This window comes from Cyclopterus lumpus, chromosome 20 (genome assembly GCF_009769545.1).
Source record: "Cyclopterus lumpus isolate fCycLum1 chromosome 20, fCycLum1.pri, whole genome shotgun sequence".
Classification (NCBI taxonomy): Eukaryota; Metazoa; Chordata; class Actinopteri; order Perciformes; family Cyclopteridae; genus Cyclopterus; species Cyclopterus lumpus.
In genome coordinates, this window is record NC_046985.1 from 16,818,044 (window position 1) to 16,844,295 (window position 26,252).

Consider the following 26,252-nt stretch of genomic DNA (forward strand, 5'->3'; position numbering starts at 1 on the left):
CCAACAACAATAGTTTGAATGATTTGGATGCGAGTCAGATTTGTGCAGTTGAACCCCTCACAAATGCTTCCACTGTCGGCCTATAAACAAACCCTGGCGTTTCCCACAGCTCGGCCCGGTTGCAATAACAAGTGGTCTTTGTTCTGCACCTCTCAGCTTCCAGAAAGAATTCTCCCTCGAAGAAAAAGACAACCCGGTAAAAAGCACCAAGGATATAGATGTTAGTCTCCCCAAAGGTGAGTACGGATTTTGTATTTTTATTTTTGCCTGCTACTTTCCCTGTCAACTTTCCCAGGGTTTTTGAAAATCCCTGTTGTGCAACAGCAGCCTCTCTGCCAGGTGGAGTCATCACCACAAGATTTGTCTAGAACCAGTTTTTCTACAAGCACAGTCCTCAGAGAGATGGTCCTCTAGAAGTTTGTGTGTCCTACTGAATGTTACTTTGAGCTGTTTCCATTCACGTTTTACAAGTCTTGATTTGGGCAATAAAATCAGAGACTGGATGTGAAATGGTAAAGTGAACCAATTGCTGGGGATCAGATGAAAAACAGCAGTCTGTAGTGAAACCGGTAGTTTTTACCTTTTCAAAGGAAGACTTCACATAATGGGGGTTTGGTTCCAAAAGCTGGTTTTGTTTTGGCATTATTAATTTCAATTCAATTCAGTTTATTTTGTATAGCCCAATATCACAAATTACCTTACAAATAACCTTACATCGGATCAGGAAAAACAGGAAAAGGTTAGAAACCTTCAGGAGAGCAACAGAGGAGGATCCCTCTCCCCGGATGGACAGATGCAATAGATGTCATGTGTACAGAATAAACAGCATTACAGAGTTACATAAACACATTACATGAATATGACAATGGACCTCCACAATCCATGAAACAGAAGAAGGAGGTAGAGAGGAGGGGGGGCGGGGCACATCAGCAGGGTCCATGGCAGGAGGCCGGCTCACCAGGCAAGAGGCATCAGACACAGCAAGGTCCGATGGACCCTACGAGACGTGAAGTCACAAAGACTCCGGGGAGGAAGCAGAGTTAGTACAAGCTCCTTAAGATATGATGGTGCATCACCAATCAAGGCTTTGTAGGTGAGGAGAAGAATTTTCTTTTTGTGATTCTTGATTTTACAGGTAGCCAGTGCAGATCAGCTAATACAGGAGTAATGTGATCTCTTTTCTTAGTTTTTGTAAGTACACGAGCTGCAGCATTCTGGATCAACTGGAGGGACCTAAGAGACTTATTAGAGCAGCCTGATAATAGGAGTTGCAATAATCTAGTCTGGAAGTAACAAAGGTGTGAACCAGCTTTTCTGCATCTTTTTGAGACAAGATGTGCCTGATTTGAAATGTTACGTAGATGAAAAAATGCAATCCTTGAGATTTGCTTCACGTGGGAGTTACAGGACAAGTCCTGATGAAAGATAACGCCGAGATTCTTTACAGTGGTGTTGGATGCCAGGACAATGCCATCTACAGAAACCACATCACCATATAATTGATCTCTGACTAAAATAACTTCAGTTTTGTCTGAGTGGTCAGGAAGTTGCAGGTCATCCAAGTTTTTATGTCTTTAAGACATGCTTGAATTTTAGCGAGCTGGTTGGTCTCCTCTGGTTTGATCGATAGATATAATTGAGTATAGTCTGCATAACAATGAAAGTTTATGGAGTGTTTCCTGATAATGTTGCCCAAAGGAAGCATATATAGGGTAAATAAAATTGGTCCAAGCACATAAACTTGTGGAATTTCCTGATTAACGTTGGTGGTCAATATACCAGAATTTGCTCAACTCGTACACTTACAAATCTCTAATCAAACTTGCTTTTTCGTTCTTTCTATCAAACACAAATAAATGTACTAAACATTCCGGTAGTGTCAGCAAATTCTCATTGTTACCCGGGGCAGGCTCGAGCTGTCGCTTATTACCCATAATGCCATGAGTAACTTGACCACAGGTCACAATGAAACTGTCCAGTAAACTCCCTCCAAAATGTTTTGTCTACTCTGTGAAATAAAATGTTACATGAAGCGCAACACCTACAAATACACTAACTGCAGAGTGCAGATCCATAAATACACTCATGACAGGATGCTGCGTCATTAACGGACAATGCATAGTCACATCCACGTAATTAACACAAGGACAAGAACAAATTCTTAAAAGAACCAGTCGCATTTATTTATAACAAAACATGACGAAAAAAATCAACAAAATGGGGGGACTAAAACACTGTACACTGAAAATAACGAGCAATTCAAATATTATCAACATCTGAAGTAACGATATTAATTAACTATATAATAAAAACAACACCATAGACGCGTTAACACAACACTACTGCAAAAAAAAGCAGTGAACTCACCAGATGCTCACTTAAAAACAAAGTCTATTCTCCTCTCTTTGCGAAGAAAGAGTTCGATGACGCGGTTGTAAAGTGTGTCGGTGCGCCGGAGCTCCACCAACAGGTCCCTCTCAATGGCCATGGACGCCAGTGGGGACAGCCGAGCCTCCCCACTGGCATTTCTGGAGTAAGTTTTGATGCTTTTTAAGGCTGAGAATGTCCGCTCCACAATGGCAGTAAACACCAAGACGCTCAGTCGCAAATAAAAGGCATTCCCAGCAATACAGTTTGCAACTCTTCTCCAATGCTGTCATTCAGGAATATCGTTCCTAGTTGGCGAACTGAAAGTGACTCATAAATGTTTTTTCTTGCTGGGTCAAAGCTGTGGGGTAGGGCGGCCATATGCTACGATTTCATGCTTTTCCTCAAACGTCCTCCTTGAGACAAATAACTAAAATACTATAAATTCAATTACTTCTCGAAACAACAGTTTAAATAACATCAACCGTGCTATAGTTTTCTGTAGACGGCGAGTCACGGTAGCCGATTTACCAATCACAGCGCATGTTAATGGTCACACGGGCCGTGTGACCAATCACACGTCCAGGCTTCTTAGAAGACTCAACTATTTTAAACGGGCTTCTTCCATATGGAAGACAAGCTCGTTTAAAAAACTTGGAAGACAAACCCGTTTAAAATAGTTGAAGCCTGGACGTGTGATTGGTCACACGGCCCATGTGACCATTAACAATCGATGTGATTGGATAACGATGCTGTTAAGCAGCTACCTATGCACAAGGAATACCAGAGGCCTGAAGCAGAGGAACACATGTGTCCTGTGCAATGAGAATATAAGCTAATAGGGAAAAATAATTATAATACATGTAGTGTATTTGTGAAAAACAATTACATTATAAAATAGATATAACTTTTAATTAGAAAAAAAAAATATATATAACTTTGTGATTCTGTTTAGGCCTTCAGAGAAGGCTTTGAAGGCCCTGACGGCCCGCCACCGTTCTGGGTTTTCCTCATAACTTTAGTTCAACTCCACATTCCAGATGTACCGCCAAGTTCCCTTCTCCTCTCTCTTCCGCTTCTCCCCTCACTTTATTCTCACACCTCCAGACACCTGAACAGCAGCGAATAGTGGTCATAACTAATACATGTAATTACATTTACATCATACAATTTCACTCGGACACTAATTTGATTTGAACAAGTATTCAAAAGAAATCAATTCAATACCGGACTCAATGAAATGCTACCGAGCACTAGCTTTACAAATAACAACAACGTCTCTATCAGGAACATTGCAAACCAAACATCTGTAACCGTCTCAAGGAACCATTTGGTCAGAGTGGCACTGCTGATACAGATGTTGTCCTTTTTTATTGAGCCATAACCGTATTGTATCTGTTTATTCTCTCTTTAGTCTCTGAGTTGAGGAAACGGTTTGAAGGCATTAGCACAAGCACAAGTGACTGGGAGATGAACAGGTAAGACGGTGGTGATGTGTGGATAGTTAATGACAACGTTGTGGGGGATAATGACAGGTCTGAGGTTGACAAGTGTGTGCGTGTGCGTGTGCGTGTGTGCGTGTGCGTGTGTGTGGTAGAAAGGACCGTATAGCTCGGCGGTTGGAGGGCATCGAGGGTGAGGTGCTACCGAGTTTGGTGGCCAACCGGCTTCTGGAGGAGGACACACCCCGATATGCCAGGGCCTCTGATCCCTGTGAGCCCTTTGGTGGTGAGACGAGTGCAGCACCATAACTCTTTTATGTTTGTGCCTCTCTGGGGATAGCTGATCTGTGTTCTCTTCGTGCCTCATAGTTACAGTCCAGCGGTATGGCATGGAGGGATTTGAATGCCCATCAATGCAGCTGTCGGCTCCAGAGCAACAGTCCATGGCTCCCTGCAGACCTGATCCTCAGTCCTCCATCCACATGGAGCCTGTCTACACCTCCACCACCGGTGCCCCTGAGCTCGAGTCCAAGGCTGAACGCATCGCCCGCTATAAGGCGGAGCGGCGTAAGCAGCTGGCGGAGCGCTACGGCATCTCTTTAGACCAGGAGCCGGACTCGGGGCAGCAGCCGCGCTACACTCACGCCCAAAAGGATTCGGAAGGCTCAGAGAGGCGAATCCAAGAGGAGTTGGTGAGGGAGGACAGGCGGGACATCGCCCCAAGTTCCTACACCGGCACCTCTGCCACCAGCCCAAGGGCGGGACACGCAGCACCACAGCACTGCCACCCCGACCCGGGTCACGGGACGGGACGGACCAGAGTGGACTCCTTCACAGAGAGGGAGAGGCTGATGAACCTGGAGAATGAACGTAGAGCGGCTCTGCCCGAGCCTCCGTCCTCTTCTTCGTACATGGACGTGACATCATTTTCCTCGGCGGCCAGGGTTCCCGCCAAGGACTACTCTGTCACAGGGATGTCACCCAGATCCCCCAAGCTGAGCAGGCACCTTTCCCTCTCCTCGCCTAAGCCCGGGGTGTCTCCTGGGGACCTATTCATCAAGCAGCAGGCCCACAACATCCTCACCAGACACGGGTGAGTGGTCTGATCACTTTTTGCCGTCGTCGTCTTTGAACCCCATTTTTTAGGCTGTTCGGATAACAGAAACCTCTGGCTCTCTGGCTGATCCCACTTTATAAAAAATAATTGCCTCTCTTTGAGAAGCTCACCAATATTGATAAAAGCACCAGGTGCTTCCTTCAAGAATAATTATACCAATGGTTACTATCAATTTGTTAATATCCATCACAGTTTTCAGACCGATTTTTGTGGTTCAACTTTGCCATACTTGAAGGAGTTATGCCCCGAATGGGCATCGCACTAGTAACTGAAATGATTGACAAAACTAATAAACTAAAGTAATACAACCAAAAACTAATAAACTAGAATTATCCGATACTGATTAGCGGGCGGGCGGGCGGGCGGTGCAGGGATGGTGTTGTGTTACTGGGCGGCACAGTGTGACTCCACGGTCAGAACTGTGACCCACAGCTGGGCTCGATCAAGACTAGGGAGGCCTGATGGGAAATAAGCACATATGAGATTGTCCCCTCTGTTTCTATTTAAAATGAATGGTTATATTTTAGGACTTAAGTAGTAAAATGTTACTAACAAAGGTCATCCTTCTTTTTTTTAACGATGTAATGACCTTTAGTTCATTCTTCACCTTGGCGACTGTCTGTCTGTTTTACTGGGCACAGTTAATACATTTTGTATAGCCCAAAATCACAAATTACAAATTTGCCTCTGAGGGCTTTACAATCTGTACACATACGACATCCCTCAGCCTCAGAACCAAGCGGACCCTGGAAGACCTCTGCAATAGGCATTTTTCTGATCTATTTACACTCCCATCAGATATCACTTTTTGTCTTGTTCTGTTTCGGACTTCCAGTCCTCTTAGCATTAAAAGGCAACATTTATTTTTTTTCCTCTGAAGAGCTGCTTCAGTTACACAGTCCTGCCCTCCTGACAGTGATTCATTGTGGTAGATTTTCCCACATAACATAGAGGCCAAATCTGATCTAATATAAGCAAAGTTTGTTTTTTCCCCTTGTCATTTAACAAACATTAAATACAAGATTTATTGTTTATGTTATATGGCATGTGATGCCTCACCCAAAACTACAATAACAAACTGGGGTGTTGGACTTATTATTCTTAGCAGGATCCTGCCGGTGTCCAAACCCACTCTCACTCTGGTCACGCTCAATGGGAAGTCAGTGGTGTGTCTGACGTAGTGCTGTGTCTGTGTTTGCAATCCAAGGAGAGAAAAAAAAGGCTGAATACTTAACCTCGACTTTTACCCACCCACTTATTCACTTGTCTCCGACCGGGTTTCCATTTGGAACAGTGCAAGAGCGAAACTCAGCACTGATTGGTTCCTCAAGACTGATGCTGAGGGCGACACCCATTCCCTCATCAACTGGCCCTCAAGGTACACCCAGGCCGGTCGTGTCTCACCCCAACATCACCTGCCATGTTGCCATGTTACCATTCTGCTGGACTTACCAAAACCCTTAAGCCCATGCTGAATGAGCACAAAACCCAGCACCATTCCCTACAAGACTATATACCCTGTCTTTTTTCTTCTCGTAGGGTTGAATCTCATTGACTCAGTGTGGGTCCTGGGCTGATCAGAATACACTAATGTTTAAGAACCTCTGCTTTGAACTCTGTCATCCCCATCACCACAAGCTCCTGATCCCTCTGCTTCGGAACATAACATCATGTTGCTGTGTTTAGTTTAATCTCCATGTGAAAATAAATGCATATTTAACATAATAATGAAGGATAAAACATTGGGTAGCGATGTTGCGGTCTTGTTGTTTTTCCTGGAGTAATACTGACTGCTTATCAGTGACTTTCTGTTCAGGGGGGTACAGTGAGCATGTTTCATTTAGTTCTCGTCTTTTAGCAAGAATCCAGGGAAGTCGGTGCTGTGTCCAATAGGGATGGATCTCATTTCACATTTCTCTGCAATACAGATACTACAATGAACTTAAAAAAACTCAACTACAAACATGAAATGCATCCTATGCATTTAACCCAGCCTAAGCATCAGGACCAGTGGATCAACTTGGGGTTCAGTGTCTGCTCAAGGACCCTTCGACAAGCAGACAGGAAGAACCAGGGGTCGAGTCGCCAAGCTCTCGATTAAAGGACGCCAGTCAGTGGGAGCTGTTTTCCCAAAACTAAGAACAGGATTATCTCAAATGAAAGTAATAGAAATAATAACAAGAGTTTGTGTTGAAAACCTTTGGACATACTGGTCCAAGATTCTGCTAGAAGATAAATGGTACAATTCGCATGCAAATTTTCCTGACCTATTCTGAAAATATTGATGCATGGCTAACGCATAGTGACTCTACTTAAAGCCGTTGAAAAAAGGGAGTAAAAATCTAGATTGAAATGGTTAATCATCAACAATAGAAACAATTAATACCTTACTTTGAGAAATAGGAAAAAACACAACTTCTCTGTGCCCAGCACTAATACAACACCAGAGAGTCGGCGTTAGAAGTAGAAGAAGAGTAGAAGTTCTTTGTTTGTCTGCTCCTTCAATCAAACCAAGTGTATGGCTTTAAGAGACATATGCTGTGTCTAAACATGGACTACAAATGTTAACCATCCCTTTGTTTTCCTGAAGAATCCGAGTTAGGGAGAGACTTGCCAAGGAGGAGGGACGCCAGAAGAGCCCAGAGCTGGGAAATGTTACAGAAGCGCCAGTGTATCGCAGACCCCAGACCCAAACCTCTACACACCACCATGCAGATCCACCAGGGCCCCATCAGGTCTACCCCCATCTTCAGCATCACCCCCAGGCTCATCTCAGTCGACCTGGGCCGCCGGGAGTTCAGGAAGTTGGCGGTTACCCCAGTTACCTGTCCATGGCTTCCGACGGTCCCACATCCGGTTCCAGGCAGCAAGAGCCACAGGAAGACGATACTGAGGAGTCGGAGGACGTCAAGACAGAAGGCCTCTTGAGGAGCAGGAAAGCAGTGCTGCCCTCACAGATTCGCCACAGGGAGAGAAGCACTGAGGACCCATGGAAAGGAAGGGGGGATGAGGAGCAAGGGATGACAAGGGCGCTGAGTCTGGCAAGAGAGGCAGAGGTAGAGGAAACGGCAAGAGGACGACAGCAAACCAGAGCCAGGGGGGACAAAATGGAGCGTACCTCTCTGGGAGGTCTGCAAGCATCAGAGAGCAGGCCCAGAGAGCGGGAGAATGCCATCTATATCCACAATGTGGTGGCCGCCACCCACATCCAGCCCAAAGCGGCAGCCCCGAGCCGCCTGGTGTCAGAAGCTGGGGATCCACGAGGGTTCAATCAGAGGAACCCACCGCAGCACGCCCGCGACCCCCGAGAGGTCAGGGAGGGCGGTGGTGTCGGCAACCAAGAGAATTGCCAGGACAGTCGGATGTCTGTGGCCCAGCTCAGGCACTCCTACATTGAGAGCACCACCACCGTTCCGACCGGCCGCAGGAACGAGCTGTAGGTGGCAAAGTAAAACGTTGCACCGGCACTATTCACCTTACTCTGTAGAACTCACACTGACACTTGTTCACCAACATCACAGGCTGATGAATGATTAACAAGCAGCTATGGCTGGTGTGAAGTTAACATCAAAGCAGAGTTTTTTTCTAATCTGCATTAATCGCCTAACAAAAAGCTTCCTATGATGAATGTGTTTTGTTCTTTTTGGCTGTTTGACTTGTTTGGTTACTGACCGGGGCCAATGAATGTGTGCAAGCATGAACCGCTAATACATCTGCATGGTCTTGCTCACAAAAACCAGGGGTGTGGCTGAATATTCAAACCGACATCTCTGCTTTTGAAACACTACCAGTCCTTCTCTATCTCTCCCTCACAATGCTGTGTTCTCTCTTTCCTTCTGGTACTCTATCCGTTGGTCCTGTCCTCGGTTAGCCCCTGCAGCGAGGTTGCAGGGGGCGGGGCTCTCGCAGGCTCCGGGGCCCCGTGGAGAGGGGAGAGGGACAGGGAGCGCAGGCCCCGGCAGTATGTCTATCCCGGGGAGAGTAGAAAGACCTCAGAGAGGTTTAGGACACAGCCCATCACTTTTGCTGAGCGCCAGGAGACCAATAGGTATTGCTCTGGACTGCTGCATGGCTGAGAGTAAAGAATGCTAGGAAATATCCCTATCATCATGCATGGCAAAGCATTCAGAACATAATGTTGATTTTTATAATACTTAATACACAGACATGATGCATTATACTGATCAAGTATATGCAGTTCACTATACATGTGTACAATAAGTAATTATATTGTATCTAGCAAGACAATAATCAGTTTAATACCATGAGCTGCATCCCACACATGTACACACTCACCTTCTTGAGTTTAACCCTCCAACAACATTAGCAAGCGGGGAAGCTTAAAGGCCAAAGGTCCCTCTGATTGGACCTTGGCATTAGTCAACACATGTGACCATACTGAGGAAACATGAATTGGCCCTTTGTTGGTAATCACTCCCTGAGACCATGGAACCAAGCCGACTTCAGTAATGCCGTCTAATTCTCCCATTCTTAGTCTGCTTTGCTAGTTCCCCTTTTTTCATTTCTCCTCCCAACACTCGCCGTCCCATTTCCAGCATCAATCTGGACCGACTCTAGCTTTCTCTCTCCTGTCTCTAACCACTCACCTGCCTCTCATATTACCCAGTTACACATCGTTGCATGGAAACAACTACCTTTTGCTGATTTGTCTTTTTCTTTTCGCACTTTTTTCGAAGGTCCCGTGCAAGTTCAGATCTTGCTCCCGCTAAAGGTAAGCTGTTTTTTGTTAACCCTCCACCCCCTAAAATAATATGTGATTTACAGAACCCATCTGTTGCAGTAAGTGGAAATATAATGATGCGTGTTTGTTGATGAACATGGTTCTAGAGGTTTTATCACTCCCAATCCTCCTTTTACAAATGCATGATCAGGTAACACTCGTCACCTACTGAAGCCTCTGTACACAAGTGTTGAGGAGGTAATTGGTTAAGCGTGGCTAGCTTTAGTGGAATTACCATCATGGCTGTACATGTTTGACCAATTAGATTACTTGGCAGGACTTCCAGTTGCTTAATGTAGTATAAGCAAGGTGATGCGACCAAGCAAACATTCACAATGTATCTTGGGATCTTCAGAGGATTAGAATGCCAACCAAAAACTGTCTCTTGAATTCATTGGTCTTTTGTCTTTGGATGGGCTCAGTTGATGAGATCACGTCAATTCATACTTGCAGTGGTTTCCATGTGGGACGGGCACTGTTTTCTGTCATAACAATATCTAGTCCACATATATAGTAATAATAATAATATATATGGCTGCCAATGAAAACTACATGACTATCTGGAGCTTCACAGTTACTGCCAGCAGCCACGAATGAATACAATTTATGTCAAAGCTTCAAGAATAGACAGGAGGGTGGAGGCCAAATAACTAAAATCTCATTTTTTCTTTTCTTTATTTTTTAACAAGCTCAACATTTAGAAGTAGGGTTTATTGAGTCGTTACTGCTGTTCACAGTAGCAGAACCAGCTCATCTGCTTCCTATCAGCCAACACTGAGCTGGGACGCTTTTTGCTCCGTGGAGAATTAGAGGGAGCAGAGCTCGGCACGGCAGCGTCAGTCAAAGGCAATAGTTGTGTGGTGATGTCACGTCATGGGTATTGGAGAGTGTGTGTGTGTGTGTGTGTGTGCAGCCATGCCTTACACCTGTCGAGGTCTGCAAAGTCACAGGTTTATCTTTGCTCTCACCTATGAAGCTAGACGGTGCTGTTACTGTGTAGCGGGGAAGGTAAACATTATGACTTGAAGTGCGTTACACTTAAAAAAATATATTGTGTAGAAAAGAGTCACAATAAATGGAATATTTTTGAGACACAACTAATGCTTATTTATTTTGCAGCTCAACGGGCAAAAAAGATTGCCTCAAAAGAGTATGCTGTTATAACTCAAAATTGAATGTTAAATATTCATATCTTTGACACCAATCTCAATTGTTTTACAGCCAAGAAGCCCTAAAAGGTGGAGAATATAAAGTAAAATATTTAAATTTTGGCGAAAAATTGCGTCATTCGTGCCGCCCGGTGAAAATTCGCAACCGTTCGCCTCTGTGCATTGACTTTGCATGGGATCTACTCGCGCGAAAAATTTGCAATGCGTTTGGTGTGAATGCAGCATTAGTAATTTTTAATGAAATGGCTCCTTGTTTTTGGACGGTCGTAGGCTAAAGCAGGCGTTTAATTGCTAGCTAGCTTATCCGGCTAGTTAGCTCTGGGATTTAGTTTAAAATGTTGTCCTCGGCATCTCTATAATATTACCTACTCACTCATTTAAAAATGGAAACCCTGGAGAAGGTTCCCCAGTGTGCTGCTGATAGTGTGTATCAGTTGGTAATGTCTTTCATCTCTCTCGCTCCGTAGCTGACGAAGAGAAGCTAGATGAACGGGCCAAGCTGAGCGTGGCGGCCAAGCGCTCTCTCTTCAGGGTGAGCTTCCACCTTCGCCTGTTTGTTCTCCCACTCCTTCAGATTGCACGCTTGGTAACAGGCGCCGAGCACGGAGACATGTGCTTCCAATCGTGGACACAAACATCGGCACGTTTTATCTTCTGTCCTCCCGTTACTGTGGGGATTTAGCAGAAGAGTTGGACATAAGAGTTTGTCTCAGCACAGGCATTCCACCGAGAACAAGTATTTTATTGGAGCACGTCTGGCTCCGTATGATTTTAATGACAGATTGATGTACTTCAGTAGCCAATTCAGTCATCAAACCCACTTTCACAGCAAATACTCCCTCGCCAAAGAGTTTGAAGCCAATGATTCTTTTCGAATGAACTCTGCACCCAGGTCATCCCCCTGGAGTTCAGGTGCCGTGAAATATTTAATTGATTTCGAATGATTGTTTGCATTTACTCCCAACGTTTCCATCCAGGAGCTGGAGAAGAGCATTGATGGGGGAGCTCCCAAACCGCGGTCCAGGAACGCAGCGGTGGACAGGAGACTGAGGCGGACACAAGACCGGTCGAGGACTCAGCCAGTCACCACTGAGGAAGTAGTCATCGCTGCCACGTGAGTCCTAACGACTTACTTTGCTCGATGCCGAGTCGAAGGAATAGTTTGACATGTTTGGAATGAGGGTATGGCAAACTATTCCTTTTTAAATTAATTACATCTCAGTTCGTAGGAGTTTAAGGTCAATTCAAAACATTATTCACCCCCTCAGGGTTTCCACAAAATCCCATTCAGAGGGACATCTCTATGAAACCCAAACTATCCACATGGCAGGGCTTTAGTCAGGGTGTGCTTTTTCTGTAATTTGGGTGAACCTACTCCTTCAGATATGTGAGACTTCCACAAGCTCTCTAATGCAGCAACGTTTTGTAGATTCTTAATTCATGACTTCAGAATTTTGGCTTAAAGCCTCCAACCATCTTTGTGAACCCCTACATGCTTTATATTCCTCTTCCTCAAAGTGAAGGTGTGTGTGTGTGTGTGTGTGTGTGTGTGTGTGTGTGTGTATGTGTGTGTGTGTGTGTGTGTGCGACCCTGTAGTGTCCCCGCTCACGTGCCACACACAGCAAGTGTTCACACTGCTGTAACACGTGTCCTTAGCCCCACCCTAGTTTGCAGCACCGTCCCGCCGTACAGGTACATGGCCTGGGTGTGGATCCCCCCCAACCCCACAGTGTGTGACTAACATGATGCCTAAACGCTGCTCATACACCAAGTGTTCTTTTTCAGAGTGGTATTCACCTTCACAGGATGGGAATGATGGAATGTTGTGCTGCCCTCTTGTGTGATGGGAGTAAACTACACAATTTGTCTCATTATAATACTAAAAAGTCTAGATTTGATTTAATAGTTGTATTTGTAGTGGGCGGGACTGACTGCAGGTTTTTTTAAAGCTCTGTTTATTGGATGTCTTTGTCATTGGATGCACTCGGCTCCACACTGCTGCCTGCCATGTAGCATGCCACCAGCTTGCATGAGCATCTTCCACGCTCACCAGAAGTATCCCCTTTTCACTTCCTCTTTGTCACTCTGGTGTGACCCTGCCCCTCAGCCTGCAGGCGTCCTCGCAGCAGAGAGCCCGGGATCAAGCGCGGGAGGCTCAACAGGTGCAGGACACCCAGGAGGTCCAGGTCTCTAAGCCGGTTTCCACAGTGGAGGGAAAAGGCCAGTACCAGGGTCTGGGCCAGGGTCAAGATGAGCCTGACCTCAGCACTCTCAGCCTGGCTGAAAAGATGGCCCTGTTCAACCGGCTGGCTCAGCCTCCCATCAGGGTCACCCGCACCAGAGGGGACACGCACCAGCGCAGGGCCAACGCCCGCTACCAGACACAACCCATTACGCTGGGAGATATGGAGCAGGTGGGCGAGTAGTCTTTTCAATTCAATTTATTTTGTATTAGCCTCAGAGGGCTTTACAATCTGTACACATACGACATTCTCTGTGCCGGGATAACTCAGGAATAACTCTCCCCATATTTTACTGGAAGTCTTCATTTAAACTAAAGTTATTCTAACGCTTTACTTCTTTATTCTAATGAGACCATTTTCATGTTTCCTTAGATTGTGCGGTTTTAGAAAACAGAGGTGTTCTTTCAACACATGACCATATTTCTTTTGGGCTGTAAAGTGTCATTGTTACGCTGTACTTACTTGAAAATATGTTTATTTAAAGGAATGACTTGACATTTATTTAATCTGTACACCAACTGTCTGAAGTCTTGTTGTCAGTGTGAGAATATCAGGCAACCAACAGAGACTTGAGGAGGCTGCTGCAGCCAAAGACGAATCATTTCTTCCTATAGCTCCCCCTAAAACCACAAACTGTTGTTTACATTTCGGCATGGGTATGAATTCAACAAAGTCTTTTTCTTTGGTTCGCAAGAAAGTGAATGAGCATATTTCCCACTGTTCCGGTACAGAAATGGTGTATGAATTTCATTTATTGAGCTGAAAATCAGATATTTTGTACAACGCGCATTGCGTGTTCTCCGCTCCAGGAGCCTTCAGGCATAGACATGAGGGACGAGCAGGAGCTGTGCAACAGCCCCGTAGGGCCTCGACAAGTAAATTCCCTCTGAACCGGCACCACACCCGAGGGTGACGCAGCTTTTCACAAATGACCCTGCGCATGTGCGTATTGTGTGATGTCACTGTGAACGTGCGTTGCCCGGCTTCCGAGTAGGTTCATGACTCAGCGATGCTCTCAGGGGGCTTTATAAAGATGCCTCTGTGTTGGGGTGGGAGAGAAGAGAAGGAGAGCACTGTGACCCTGCGCTCACCACCGCATGGGCCGCTACCATTCAGGCGAGTTGATTTAAGGAAAGGAAAAACAAGATTAAGAAGTTTAAAGGTTTTTCGTCTCCGTGGTTTCCATGGATGTTTACTGCTGCTTGTTGTTTGTTACTCAGCAGAAATGTCAGGTTAGTTCACTAACTTGTGCATTTGGAAAGTGTGTCCTCTGGCTCCAGCTGGCATGGCTTTGCGATGCGGGCTGCAAATTGCCCGTTGATGCTCAGGAAGTGCAGTGAGTTAGAAAGTGATTAGTCAGAGCGATTCTCTTTATTTCCACTTTCCCCCCACCCTCCCATCACACAGCTTCAAAACGATCCAGGCTCTCGGTTCAGACAGCTCCCCGCCTCATCATCGCCCTCCTCCGCTCTAAGAGGAGCCACCGTCTCTACGGACCACGCCGGAGACATCCACATAACCCGAGCAGCGGCGCCGCCGGCCCGGGTCGAGCCCCTCCCCCCCGCCTCAGAGGTCCCCTCCCGGTGGTCCCGGGACTCGGCCAACCAGCAGAGGTGCCAAATATTAATGTTGCCGCGTGGAGAAGACGGAACTGATCTGGGAGGAGGGAAGAGGAAGCTGCCCTCTCTGGAGGGAGCGGTCAGGCAGCCTACTCTGCCCCAGCCCCAGACTGGAAGAGAGAGGAGGAGGAGGAGGGAGGAGGAGGAGGAGGAAGTGGAGGAGTGGCTGGCCAGAGGGTGGGGAGAGAGAGCCGTGCAGAGCTCAGAGAGACACATGCTCCAGGAGAAGCAGGAGGCGCACGCACAGCCCGCAGACAGCAAGAGGAGCAGGGCCATCAGTGGAGGTGAGAATATCACTTTTTTTTCTCTTGTTTACCAATGTGAACTTTAGTGTCTCTTTGTGAATTCCATGAATGACATTATTAATTATTTATATTCAGTTTTTACACTACTTGAAAATAATAATAAAAACATATTCGCTGGCTTTGATGCCAAAGAAAACAACACTGACCTGTGTACAAATGAAGGTAGTAACACATTTTCTGGTTTAGAAATGTGTGTTCTTTAACAGAAAAAAAAATAATAATAATAAAAAGTAAAATGGTTAAATAGACAACTCTCTGACTAAAATGACACGTAAATGGAGAACATGGTAAACACGATACTTTGTAAACATCCGCATGTCAGCATCATCTTTATATTACACCAGCGTTACACCAGTTATCCGGTAAGGAAATGTAGCTGTACCTGTGAATGTGCTGCGTTCAGACTGCATTTTTCAGGCTTCCTTCACTTCCGAGCAGCAACTCTTCAGAAAGAGCAAAAGAGTATTTGATGACGCCACTGGCGGGAGGTTTAAAGCTGAGAGGGTGTTTGCTCCCACGCTGCTTTGTGCTGCTGAGTTCTGCCATCACTGTTATCCAAAAGCCTGTAGTCCTGTAGCCTTTTTGAATATTGTTATTTATTTAAGCGTTTACTAGATAGGGCTGTACAATTAATCACAGTGTTATCGAGATCGCAATATGCCCTACTGCAAATGTTCACATGCAGGATGCGCAATATTTATTGTGTGATTATTTTACCAATTATAATGAAATGTTGTGGTGCTGCAGAAACATCCTGACCACTTCTCATATCTACAGATCCCCACAATAATCGCACCATAAGCAAGAAAATGAGAATAACAATGTAAGAATTATCGTTCCCTCGTCAGGAGCAGAGGGAGGTTTGATAACATGGATGAACGTGCAGAATGTATTTTAAATCCTGTTTCACACCTTTTGTTTCCCCTCACAGAAGTCCTTCCTAAGCAGAGAAATCATGCTGTGTGAACATTTATGTAGCTGCTGTGAAGTTATTGATTGACCTGCTCCGCTGCGTCTGCTTGTGCTCACAGAGCTGCCAGAGTCCTCCGCGGTCACATCCAGAGTAGGATCTGGTTCTACTCCAGCGGCGGACGTGCACCCAGTTCAGCCGGAGGAGGGAGAGGACCTCAGCGACATGATTATGGCGCAACAGATGTCCATCAGAGAGAGGTGAGCCCTGTGCTCGGCTGCCATGTGGTTTTTAAGCTGAGAGCGAATTTGTTGTTCTTGTGTTCTTTTTTCTATGCATCCAGAATGTTGCTCTACTCCATGTTTGACCGTGTGCAGCTACTGTTAAATTTTAATTTCAGCTTAGCCTAGAACATACTCCTTTTTGGATCAGTTAGTCGTAGCATGGGTTGGACCTAAAGAGAAGGTTCACTTCCTTTATTTTAGTTTTAAATGTGCGTTAGATGGAGACAGAAAAAGAGATCATGAAGAGGAGACTGAGCCACAACAACAACAATAACAGTACATTGGATATGAAGTGATAGAATGGACATTCATGCTGAAGCTCTTCAATGCCACTAAACGTAACACATGCATCCAATGTAAATAAGACAAAGAGATATCATCGTTACAATAAGGCTGGCACTGCTGTCAAGCTGCTTGTTTCATGATGACGTAGCTTCTTTTTTTTTTTACATCGCAAATGCAGTCTTTCTTATCATAACGCGGACAGGTCCGGTCGACGGGTGAGTGATGGTCAGTATCGGATTCCCTCACAAATTAGACAATGACGTCCAATGACAAGTCCAGTTATGTCACTTTGTGCTCGCTGTGTCTGCCAGTCCAACCGGCAGCTGTCACGCTCTAAATTGATTGATGACATAATGGAAGTAAACTGGTGTTTGAGTCCCCCACCATTTCCATAATGATTTTTTATTTTTTTTACTGGAGGCAGGATCTGTATCCCAGATGCAGCTGACAACTGCTATTCAGAGTTAACTTTCATCCTGTTTTTGCCGTTGTGGTGGAGCCCCTCTTGGCAGAACAGGACATCCCCCGTGCTGGGTCACAGAGGGGAGGGGGGGGGGGGTGATGAGGACGCTGCCAACAGCCTGACCCCTCCATTATGTTTCCAGTCTGCTCTGCTCCCCACTCAGAGATGACCGCTCCATAATTGAACCTCTGTTCTTCGCACACTTTACATGTTCTCACGATTCCAGTTTTTTAAACTATTTTTTTCACGACACATTCTAAAGAATACAAATTCTAAATTCTTTCGCCGAAATACACCACTCGTTTTAATCCTGGCTCCTATTACATTGACCGACATCTCAGAGTGATCTTTGCGTGTAATTGTACTTTAACTGTCGGCAGTCTGTTCACGCTGTGCGTCCTCTGCTCTGTGTCTGGGTCTTCACTGCAGGCCGCCCCGTAGATGAGGCCAAAGATCTCGCCATGTGTGTGTGTCTGTGTGTGTGTATATACTGTATATACATTATGTATTTAAGCTGTGTCTATGAACTCTGATGTAACTCTTCTCCTCCTCCTCGTTTCCCTCCATCTCAGAGTGGCGTTGTTGAAGAAGAGAGGTGAGGACGACTGGAGGAGCCGGATCAATAGGAAGCAGGACACGGCGAAGGTGGCCGTCGGCGAGCAGCTCACTCAGCTCTGGGAGGCGGAGCAGAGCTTCAAGAAGAAGGTAACCACCTGACCTGCACACTCAGACGGCCGCCGTCCATTTTATGTCTATCACGCCACGTTTTTTTTTTCACGTTCTTTTTGAGCTACACGTTACTTATCCCGTGGTTCAGATTCCAATCGCAACACATAAACACTTCCTGGGGACTTCCTGGGTTGCATTTCCTGTATCGGCCTCCGAGGTCAGAGTTTAGGAGTATTATTTTTGATCGTCTTCTGCAGACATGAAAGCAATCGTGGTTTGATATTAACTATTGATGTTAACAATAGCAACTTAGATGCTGTTGGACTTTTATAAGCACTTATAAGAAACTTGTTAACGGTTAATAGACTGCTGAAGACCTTTAACATAAGCCGTATAATAGGTAAGTTAGCTCAACATAATTAAATGTGTTAATAATGCTTTTAGAAACTTTCAGAAACTCATATTGTTGTTAAACCCATACAAAGCTATTTTGTTGCTTTCTAAAGATGAATACATTATTATGCATTTATTAGCAGTTTACTATGCACTTAACATTGTAATAGTACCTGTTTTCAACCAATAATTAAAAACGAAACTGGATTTTATAATTAGATTTTTTACCATCCATTATTTGTACTAATAATTTATTTTGTTTTAGTATTTGCAGCCCTACAGAGCTGATTCATTTGTCTCTCGATTATCTTCTATATTTGTTCCAGTTTTTCTATCGCAGTACATTGAGATGAATTTGAAGGCCTAATTATGGCTGAATTCACTCACACATGCAGAGAAAAATTAATGACTTTGTGTAGACTTTAAAACAACACCTGTGACAGTAATGACTAATAACCTTTCATTCTTCTCTTTGCCTTGGCTTCTGGTTGCATGTCCTTTTTTAATACCTTTTTATTTTGCAAAGAATAAGAAATATACCTAATTTCATCTTCTGCTTGTTGAGTGTGTGTTGTTGAAGGGAGGGGGGAGGGGGGGGGGGGGGGGCAGACGCCACACGCCACACCGACCTCTCTGTTTCGACACATTCAAACCGTCAGCGTCTGTTTGGCTTTCCAGCTGCTTATCAGGGATTGTTCAGCTCAGCTGCACATATTCAGATTTGAGCTGTTCAGCCCGCTCAAGGTCAGGAAGAGTTTTGCTTTCCACGCTCTGATGCCGCTGTGAATGATCTAATGTTTTCCAGACCCAAACAAAAATGTTTTAATTGCGCTCAAGTGATCTCTCGATAGAGGGCGAGGGGAAGGACAATTGATGTTTTCATCCCCTCCGTCATCACCAGCAGTGCACACCATTCAGGCAATGTCCTGTTTTAGATCAGAGAAGAGCAACAGACGCAAAACAGTGTTATTGCACAACGCATGCTGTAGTCTTGTGCTCCTGAACCCGCCGCTTTGGGGCATTTTTTTGCTCATGTCACATTTTAGTCTCGGTGGCCTTGTATAAAAGTCCTGCAACTCTATAGAAATGGCACATTCACGGCTAGAAGTAGAGGGTACTCTAAAATCTCTTTAGTAGAGTAGAAAACAGTTATAATACCAGAAACCATCAATTAAAAATAAAAACAAGTTGATTTGATTATTATTATTTTACAAAAAATTAAAAACAAAGGAATATATGTGTCCATCCTTTTTACCAAGTGTCCACAAGTGTTACCAATTTTGTAAAGAAAAAAATGGAGGCTATATATATTGTACGATTTACATTTTTACAACCTCTCCCCTCTGCTCGGTGTTGAGTAGAATTTCCACAGAAGTTTTGTCACGTGACGATAATTAATTCTGGCTGTGATAAACTGTGTTGGATCAGCGATTTGTTTAAAGAAAACATCCCGCCGGCTTGTGTTGGGGTTCAGAGGGCCTGAACATGCTCAGCTCACATAGTCCAAGTGGTGTCAAAAGCCTTTTAGGGAGTCGGTCATGTGATCTGGCCATGACAAACATGTCCCACCCGTCTCTCCTGTGGCCGCTTGACTGTAGGAAGACGAAGTGCTGCTGATGATCGATGAGTTCGCCATGCCCGAACAGCTATGGGTAAGGCCCAAATCTCACACACACACACACACACACACACATACTGTAATGGTATTTATCAAGTGCAATTCAATTGGGTTATGAGTAGTTAGTTAGTGTGTATGTGTGTTGGTAGTGGTGCTGTGTTTGGTGGTATAATTTGATGAGATATTTCTTTGCTATTGTGAGCGGTGTATAGAAGGCCGGAGTAGGACTGTAATCTTTATCCCGGTTCCAAAACCTCAAAAGGCCAGACCTGTTGGCACACTTCTCCCCCCGTTTCCTACCCTGCCAGCTGCTCAGGTCATGTCAGGGTTAATGACATGCTCTACACACACACACACACACACACACACACACACACACGCACGCCCACATGTGTTCAGACAAGGAATAATAATAATAATAATAATAAGGCCAATTAAACAATTAGCACATGTTTAGATAGAATATAAACAGAAAAAAAATGCAACATAATTTTTTTATTCCTGTTTTAATGTTTTTATTTGTCTTTAGTTTGTATATCATATATTCTATTTAATATTAATTTTACTTGTGGAAAATGTGCATTCAACATTACAAAAGGCACATTATGTTGCAGACTTTATTATCCCGTTTTATTAGTAATATTTGAGATCGCACGATAGATTTTTGTTAAGGCTGATTATGATGTCCAAGTAGACTATATATGCAAACATTTAAGCTGGACTAATCAATATTGACGGGGTCAAACCCTCAAGATAGTTATCAACCAGCTCAGCAGTTTCCAACCATTGGCGACTCGCTGCTGATCATAGTGGAGCATTTAGCAGCTGAGAATGGTTTTATTATTTAAATGAATACTGGTTTAAAGTAAAAGGAATTATTCTCTACTAACACACCTGGGATGTTAAGGAAGACTTTTAAATAGCATACGGAGTATAACAAAACCATTAAGAAGGGCATTACGGTTTAGAATTTAACTGAACTGTTTTTAATTTTTTTTTATTTAGTATTGCATGAAATTTAGGGACTTGTGGAAAATGAAAAGAACAGAGGCTGAGGTATCTTGACTCTTCCTTCAGTTCCTAGCTTGGGTAAAGAACACTGGATGCTGCACTTCCCAGAATGCATTGCCCACCGCTTTCCCCACAGCGCTCATGACACAGGCCTTCTGTTTATGAATGTGTGGTCTCCTAACATCATCACTGTGACATCACCAGAGCTTCTCAGAATCCTCTAAATGCTGCATCCTCTCTCCGTGGCTGTGTCTCCATAGGAGCCGGCCTTTGCCTCCACTTTCTCTCCTCCTGAGTCTCCCTCCCGCACTCCTTCCCCCGATGAGTCGACTAGCCAGGTAGGACGCCACATCCGCTCCTGCTGCACGCATTGCTCGCTCTCTGCCCCACACCTCCCCCGGCTGCCTAACTATGCTCTGAAATGCAAAACCCCCGTCCTTTTAACATGCGTCTTCCCTGAAACAGAGAGCGGGGCTTAGCAAAAAGAAAAAGAAGCTCTTCAACCAGAAGTGTGTGGTCCTTTTTGCCTCTAAGATATCCTTGTCCCGGGTCAGCATGGCATCGTCCAATGCCTATTCAGAGAGTGGACATTTTGCTACCATCTCTTCATCCTCCATTCTCTAAACCCCTCATCCTTTCTTATCCCACGGCTCTGCCTTGTGAAGACCACCAGATCTCCCAGACCCATGCAGGTGGATGAGAGACACCCCTGGAGACAGAAGGTGACCCCTGTCAATGCCGCACATAAACACACACAGTTGAATTAGGGATTTAGACATTACATTACATTTGTCATTTAGCTGACGCTTAATTATCCAAAGCGATTTACAATCATGTTACATTCATACACCGTAGACAGCTACAGGGAACAATTCAGGGTTAAGTGTCTTGCTCAAGGACATATTGACTAGGGTGGGGATTGAACCGCCAACCCCCTGATTGGAAAAAAAGACCTGCTAACCACTGACACACAGTCGCCCCAAATAGACCAAATGGGTTATGTTATAATTAACCACTACAGGACACTGTCTGCAGGTGTTTTTTGTCTTCACTTTGTGAACTAACATTTCTTTTATGAGTGACTTAAAACATTTCTAAAGTCATCCAGTGGAAACAGAAAGGCACTTCCTGTGTATTAATCCCCCCCTTTGGTGTCCTTGTTGTGCTCTGCTACTCTGTTTGTGAATGTGGCCTGCTGTTGAAGGAATTGTTCCACATTCATAGCTTTATCACAACCAGCCGATGGCAACGTAAGAGCTCCCATTGTGTTGGCAAGTGTGTTTTATTTGAATTTTTTAAAGAGTCCGTGCTGGTGATAGCCGGGGCCGTCATGTCTTCAGGTCGTCTGTCCGTCCATCGTGAAAGGGATATCTACGCCCGGAGGGAATTTCTCCAGGGTTCCTGGTCAAAGGTCAAGGTCACTGTGACCTCACAAAATTAGTTTTTTGGCCATATCTCAATAATTAATATTCTAGTTATGGCAATTTCACACTAATTTCCAAAAGGATAATAATGATGAAGTGATGACATTTTGGAAGGACATGGATGGTTGGCGGTGGCTTAGGACCACAAGGCGGTAATTCTAGTTTCCTTTTGCTGTAGTGTAGCGTGACAACGTACTCCAACATAGACCAAGTGCCCCGGTCATTCCAGGAAGAGTCTAACAAAAAGCCCTGTTGTGGATGACCTACTCCCAAAGTGCATCATTGACACCACAAACCGAAACGTAGTGCCCTGAGGTGGAATATTCCTTTTGAACTGTCAGTCCATCAGGAGTGTTTGTTGTAACTGTTGTAACCTCTCTCCCCTCTCAGAGAATAGCTGAGGCGGAGATGGAGTGCCAGGGGATCGAGTCCCACCTGTCCATCCGGGAGAGGAAGCGGCTGATCGTAGCCCAAGAGGAGGCCTGGAAGACGAAAGGCCACGGAGCAGCCAACGACTCCACCCAATTCACGGTGGCTGCGCGCATGGTGAAGAAAGGTCAGACGGGAAACTGAACCCACATGTCCTCCACAGGCCTTCTTCTCCATCTCTCTCAGAGGCTCATCAAGCAACAGGCGGTTTCTTTATTCAGTCATCTCCAGTCAGTTTTGAGAAATTACCGTTCAAGCGGTCCAAAAAGTCGAGAGAAACTATATTTTAAAAAAAACAAGCAACTTTAATCCAAATATGACATTGTACCATCATGCAACAGTGATCAACTTGCACTAAATGTACTAGCAGATTAACCCGCTATCTGTAGTGCTAGCTCAGCTGGCCCCTCCACTTGCAGGTGGTAGCGGCCCTTCGTGACTCTTAAATCGCAATGCAATGCCTCGTGGTGTCCAGCAAATGAACGCTCCCACATTTGAATAATGATAATAATACAGGGATCTACCCCACTGGTGTGTGTAGCTGCGTTTACTCCTCTCCGTTAGTTAGAGCTGAGCAAAGTGCTAGCGTCTGTAAGTATGACCTGTTCTTTGGGGTACATCGAACCAACTAGAAAATCACAACCTTTGTCTTATCAAATGATACTGGAGGTAACCTTATCATGTGTTTTGGGTCATCGGCTGTTCATACCTGTCTGTGTTCATACAACAGGGTTGGCTTCCCCATCAGCCCTCCAGTCTCAAGTGTCCTCCAAAGCCAAGAACAGCAGCCTCGCCATCTCCAAACCTCAAGAAGGTCAGTTTGGCACCAAACACACTGTCCAAAACCAATTCTACATTCAAGGCACAGTTAATTAGCTGAATTGATGGTTTGAATTTAGATGGATGGATTTAAAATGTATTCTGGGTCACATCTGATTTGAACACGGTGTAATCGATTGTCTTTGCTTCTTTTTCACAAGACATGGAGGAGATGTCTGATATCCAAGATCTATTCCTTTTTTTAGATTTTTATTTTGATGTTGCACACTGAATGCAATGTTCATCATCATCACCAGAACCACAAAATAAAAAAGCACCACTTCTATTAGGTTGTCAAAGCCTAATAGGATATAAACCATGGGATAACGTCACCATCCTCATGCATGAGTCTGGAGTTCACATTCAGTGACTGTTTAGTGTTTGTAACGGCCAATAAATATGTTCAGATAACTTCATAGTGATCGTGTGCAACTGTTCACTCGTGCTCAGTCATTGTTCCAAATCGCCGTCAATGAACAACAGAAGCTCAGACTTCCTGCCTGTCGACTCTGTGCTCCAATCACAGCCAATGTATGGCTCTAACAGATGGTTGTGTGCGTGTGCGTGTGTGTGTGCGTGTGCGTGTGCGTGTGCGTGTGCGTGTCGTTGGTTGTGCAGAGATCAAGGCCGTGCCAGATCTGAACCTGGAGTCGGATATGAAGCTGGATAAACTTGAGTCATTCCTCGGCAAGCTCAACAGCAAAGGTCTGTGTTCGGCACGCTGTCATCGTGCAGAATCAGAGAAATGTTCCCACGTCCCATATTACAGAGTTAAATCTCCTGGTGGATATCAGGTGTGTGACCGAGAGCAGACGTAATGGATTAAACGCAGTGTTCTCCGTCTAGCTCAATGTAATTCATTCGAGAAGAGAGAATCTCTTAGTGTTGCATTCTCCCTTGAAGATATTGCATGCTTTGTTATATCCCCGAAATAACCTGGAACAGTTCAGTGCTATGGCTTTAACCAAGCTTCTTTTTACTCATGCATCTTGTTAAGTGTTACTCTGACACAAAGCTGACATGTTGGATTCCCATAAACACGTTCACATAAAGGTCCCAACAGCAGTACATCACTACGTCTGCCGTGATTAAAGGAAACCGCTTTAATTGTTTTAATTTAAATTTTTTCATGCTAATAAAGCCGCATTAAATGGAATTTATTAAATGCACTGTAATAAAATGATCATCGCTTATGCACAAATACAATAATCAGCTAAATAAACCATAAAGCACTGTGAACTATTTCTCGAGGATATTGTTCTCATCTGACATCTAGTCCAGTCTATAGAATAGTTTTGGTGTGGGAACAACTGCTTCAACGTTTCTACAACCATAACGAACCCAATCTATATTTACAATGTTCATGCATGAATGAATATTTAGCAGAACACATTAAAGAAAAATAGACCAGGACCCCCAGTTAATGCCTTGACATTAAATGGGGGAATTGATGATCGATTGTGATTCCTGTTCTTTAATTCAGGCTTCAACAGCAAAATAGGGTAACAAATATACTTAAAAATATTCTTTAAACTATATAATATAATAGATAAAAATGCTGCAAAAGAAAAGTAGGTCATGTATCGTTTTACAGCACAGCCAAATATAAAATAATATATTGTGTTAATAAACAACAAATATTTACTACTTTGTGTGTTTGTAGGCCATTTCAGTTGTGTGCAGAAAATGACAAATGAATACAAAATTAGTCAAAAATAGTTTGAACAAAAATGTGATTTGATATAATGAGAACATGGAGGATTTGTGTATATAAGTCAGACTTTTACTACATTCATGTAAAGTTTTCTTCACAAATCAAAGTGAGCATACATAATTAAACAAATGAGCTCAATACGTGAGCTTAGTGTTGCTTGAACAGGCTTTGAGGAATTGTCTGTAGTGGTAACTTTAATGAAATCTGGATATTACATGATCCTGACCCGGCCTCATCTTGTGTCTCCCCCCAATCCCCCCAGTGTCTTTACTTCAAGAAGCAACCATCACGGTCACACAGAAGAAGGTGAAGGAGGTGATGACCCTCGAAGACGAAACTTTTTCCAAGTTCTATCGCCAAGTGGAGGAGTTCCCTGCCGCCACCAACAAGGTACAGCTGGACTTCGACGACTTCGATGCCATCTTCGGCCCCCAGGTGCCAAAGTAAGCTGTCCCCCGCCGGAGGTTGTTTTTTTCAGTAAGAAGCCCTCCATCATTGTGAGAGACTCTTACTTTTCCCCTGTGACGACCACGCCCCTTCCCCTCTTACCCCTCCCCAGGCTGACCTCGGGGATGGAGCAGCACAAGCGGGCGGTGCGCCCGGCGCGTAACGTCCCGTCGTCCAGGAACCCTCTGAAGATGCTGGCCGCCAGGCAGGACATCAGACACGAGTACACGGAGCAGAGGCTCAACATCGGCCTGCTGGAGAGCAAGAGGATGAAGGCTGAGAAGAGTAAGTGAGGGTGAACGAGGGACACAACATGTGACAGGCTCTTTTTTTTTTAAATAACTTCTATATTTGCACAATAAAACCCTCAATATCAATGTTGACATTGCAATATTATTAAACCTTGAATGTTTTTGCGAGAAATCGATTTTAAATCTATTGATTTGGCCTGCTACCTTCATGGTCATGTGCTGTGAAAATATATTGTTTGTAATATGTATCCCCAAGTGGAACAATTGTCTTTTCTTGTCTTTATGATATTGTCAAAACGATTGGTTCATCTGGTGTCTCAAACAATACAAGGGAGAGCAGAACATGCATCTGAATCGTAAGCGCCACTCATATTACGCAGTCTATAAACGCTCCGTTCATTTGAATGAAGCGAATGACCTACATCTGGGTTTGGAGTCAGTTTCCTGTCATTGTGCAGAGCAGTCCTCAAAAGCTGGACGAGGTCTGTGGCTGGTTTTGAGAGTGATGTTACATAAGCCACAAAGTCTGTG

At 44.5% G+C, this 26,252-nt stretch overlaps 1 protein-coding gene across 1 annotated transcript in view; it reads left to right on the plus strand.

The window, feature by feature from the left end:
• Positions 1-26,252, plus strand: part of svila (supervillin a) — a 71,530-nt gene that overhangs the window by 34,439 nt on the left and 10,839 nt on the right. Inside the window, exons 3-23 of the mRNA XM_034560358.1 lie at positions 157-236; positions 3,782-3,845; positions 3,965-4,095; positions 4,179-4,902; positions 6,221-6,304; positions 7,517-8,362; positions 9,624-9,658; positions 11,304-11,368; positions 11,814-11,950; positions 12,945-13,251; positions 14,488-14,983; positions 16,036-16,174; positions 17,519-17,651; positions 19,607-19,660; positions 20,898-20,975; positions 21,303-21,359; positions 22,452-22,617; positions 23,221-23,304; positions 23,928-24,014; positions 25,286-25,466; positions 25,583-25,755. Of these exons, the coding sequence (XP_034416249.1) occupies positions 157-236; positions 3,782-3,845; positions 3,965-4,095; positions 4,179-4,902; positions 6,221-6,304; positions 7,517-8,362; positions 9,624-9,658; positions 11,304-11,368; positions 11,814-11,950; positions 12,945-13,251; positions 14,488-14,983; positions 16,036-16,174; positions 17,519-17,651; positions 19,607-19,660; positions 20,898-20,975; positions 21,303-21,359; positions 22,452-22,617; positions 23,221-23,304; positions 23,928-24,014; positions 25,286-25,466; positions 25,583-25,755 (4,121 nt within the window). The remainder of the gene's footprint in view (positions 1-156; positions 237-3,781; positions 3,846-3,964; positions 4,096-4,178; positions 4,903-6,220; positions 6,305-7,516; positions 8,363-9,623; positions 9,659-11,303; positions 11,369-11,813; positions 11,951-12,944; positions 13,252-14,487; positions 14,984-16,035; positions 16,175-17,518; positions 17,652-19,606; positions 19,661-20,897; positions 20,976-21,302; positions 21,360-22,451; positions 22,618-23,220; positions 23,305-23,927; positions 24,015-25,285; positions 25,467-25,582; positions 25,756-26,252) is intronic.